Here is a 2,852-nt window from a genome sequence, read left to right as displayed (position 1 = left end):
CTGTACACCTGGCGAGGTTTCTATAGGAACTGATTGGTTAACACTAGTCGTGGGAGTAACTTGCGGAAACACGGCAAGGATGGGTGTAGGAGTAGGAGTACTATGCTCAGTGTTTCCACTAGGCGTAGATATGGGTGGACTGGTGCTGGGTAATCTAGAAGCACTGGAAATGGGATTAGTTTTAGGGTTGGCTTTCGAAGCGGTCTTAGCAGGCAAGGGCAATCTTTCCCTAGGTGGTGGATGGCCTCCAGGCGATGCCATGGCTGCCTGTTGCCTAGTCAATCTGGTAGGCATGCATGGTGGCAGCTGGTTTGCATCCCTAGGTGGTGGACGGCCTCCATGCGATGCCATGGCTACCTGTTGCCTAGTCGATCTGGTAGGCATATACGGTGGCAGCTGGTTTGCATCCCTAGGTGGTGGACGGCCTCCAGGCGATGCCATGGTTGCCTGTTGCCTAGTCAATCTGGTAGGCATGCATGGTGGCAGCTGGTTTGCATCCCTAGGTGGTGGACGGCCTCCAGTAGGTCTGGCTGCCTGTTTCCTAGTAAATTTGGTAGGCGAGCACGGTGGCAGCTGGTTTGCAGCCGCCATTTGTGCCGTCTTTTGCTTCTTAGGGCGAGTTCCTGGAACCATCGCTCGTACCTGCCAAGAGAAACATGCATCTTATCAATTAAGGATAATGAGTGAAGTACATTAAATGACTACAATGAAGTACATGATTGAAAAAGACTAACAACATACTTGTTAATTGGCCTAGTAATGCATCTCACCTCAGTATTATCCTCATTATTTAGGTCATCATCGTAGTCATCATCACTGTCACATTGGTTATCAATGTCAGAGGATGGGTCATATTCATTGTCAGACTCTATTGTCTTCCCCATGCACTTTTCCTTTTTGGAAAAAACATCTCTAACATCCTGAGCTAGTATTGGAATACCCAGAGACTCAAAAAGTTCCTGGACATCCCTTACCTTTTCATCCCTTTCCAGCTCGTACTGGGTTTTTTTCATTTCTTACTTAGTTTCATCAAACGCACAAAGAGAAGAAACTGGATTCAGTTTTCGTAAAAGAGATGCAAAAGAACTAACAAATCAGTATTCTTTAAAATGTTAGGAAGAAGAAAAAATAACAATTAACAGAATGTAAGACAAAACCAGGTCCTTGGTAGAACCTTGCTTCATGATTTATTAACTCATTTGCAGGCAACAGCTTCAGTATTCGGACTGTAACTTTTCTAAACATTTCTAGATGTGCAAATACCAAGCAATGGAGGAGAAGGGGGAAGCAGAGTACCTTGGAGGAGGAGGAAGCAGAGTATAGCCGGCATTGAGGAGTGCACGTGGATGCCGTCGGGGCGCCTCTGTCGGAGCAAAGTTCAGGATGTCGACGGGGCTCTCCGGCCTCTGGCATTGAGGTGGACGTCGTTAAGTGGCGGGGAGGTAGGATGTGACGCCCTAAAAACTTACCAAAATCGAATCACGCGTTAGAACGTTTCGATTAAAAACCACTCGTCGCCAGACCATAGCCCTAACCCCGACCGTATCGCCATCCCATCCCGCGTCGCTCGGAAGCCTGCCGCTCGCGCGCGGTCACCGCCGCGAATAGCGCCGGCGCAAGTCATTTCTCACGCAGCGCACGAATCCCGCGCGCGCGTGGCCGATCGGTCGCGGCTGCGGCCGCGATTGGCGCCGACGCGTTTTCTTTTCCCCTCGCCGTTCCCCTCGCGCCGCGCGTTTCCCCGCGTGGCCGACCGGCCGCGGTCACCGCCGCGACCGGCGCCGGCCCTTCTCCCTCCCTCTTTTTCTTTTCTTTCTTTCCCTTTATTTCTTTTTCCCTTTTTCCTTTTCTCTCCTTTTTCCTTTCTTTCTTTTCTCCCTCCCCTCCCTTTTCTTCCTCCTCCCTTCCTCCCTGTTTTTCCCCTTTTCCCCCCTGCTCCCGCGCGCGTGCCCGGCCGCACCAGCCGCGCCGGCCACCGGCCCCCCCCTTCCCCTCGCGCGCGCCTGTGCCCGGCCGCCCGTACCCGCGCGTGCACCACGTGCCGCGCCGCCCGCCGTGCCGCCCGTCGCTGGCGCACGCGCACGGCCGCACGGCCGCCGTGGCGCACACGCCGCCGCCCGCTGTGCCGCCTCGCCGCCCGCGCCTCCCCTGTGCCGCCTCGCCGCCCGCGCCCCCCCTCTGTGCCGCACACCGCCGCCCGGCCCCCCCCACGTGCACGGCTGAGCCCCGTCGCAAGCCACGGGCGCCATTAATGGCCGCCCGTGGAGCCACCCGCCGGCCGCCGCCTCCCCCTACCGCCGGCCGCCTATAAATAGGCCCGGCCGCACCCCGGCACCCCCCACAACCTGCCCCGCCACCTGGCCCCTCGCCTCCACCGCCCTAGTGCCGCCACGCCGAGCTCCAGTACCCGCCGCCGCAGCCCGCCGTCGCCCCGCCTCCGCGCGCTACCCCGGCCCGAGGTGAGGCCGGGAACGAGTTCCCCGTGGTCCCCTCCCTCTTTTCCCCCTCTCACCCGAGCCGCCCGGGCCCTAGGTGGCCGGATTTGGCCGCCGGCGCTTCCCCCCCCACTCTCCTCTGTTTCCTGTGAGGGGAGGAAGAAGAAGGAGGCCCTTTTGCGAAAAACCCCCTGGCCTCCCCTGTTTGTTCCAAAGAAACCCCTTTATCCATTCTCTTTTGCAAAAATAGCCCTACCCTTTCCGTTAATTCAAATCAAACCCCTCGGAACATAAACCTAAACATAATCGACACCTTTTAGCATGCTTAGGGTATTTCTAGGATTTACAAATAGGTCCGCACTCTTTCCGGATATTTACGAACAAGCCCTCGAACCCCCGTTTGAGCCCTGAAACCAC

The 2,852-nt window shown here is 56.7% G+C and overlaps 1 protein-coding gene across 2 annotated transcripts; it reads right to left on the bottom strand.

Annotated features, from left to right (window-relative positions):
• Positions 1 to 363: 363 nt before the first annotated feature.
• LOC112882841 lies at positions 364 to 941 on the bottom strand. 2 transcript variants are annotated; one of them, XR_003226719.1, is made up of 2 exons: positions 771 to 941; positions 364 to 642 (listed from the first exon to the last, which is right to left on the bottom strand). XR_003226719.1 is itself a non-coding variant. In XM_025947998.1 (2 exons), the coding sequence occupies exons 1-2, from the start codon at positions 882 to 884 to the stop codon at positions 459 to 461; spliced, it is 327 nt and encodes a 108-aa protein (XP_025803783.1). In that variant the 5' UTR covers positions 885 to 941; the 3' UTR covers positions 367 to 458. The 2 variants fall into 2 exon arrangements, 1 of the variants encoding a protein (XP_025803783.1); XM_025947998.1 differs by having other exon boundaries at positions 367 to 642; positions 742 to 941.
• Positions 942 to 2,852: the final 1,911 nt, after the last annotated feature.

This window comes from Panicum hallii, chromosome 2 (genome assembly GCF_002211085.1).
Source record: "Panicum hallii strain FIL2 chromosome 2, PHallii_v3.1, whole genome shotgun sequence".
Classification (NCBI taxonomy): Eukaryota; Viridiplantae; Streptophyta; class Magnoliopsida; order Poales; family Poaceae; genus Panicum; species Panicum hallii.
The sequence above is the reverse complement of the archived record's forward strand: the minus strand, read 5'-3'. Positions and strand labels throughout refer to the sequence as shown.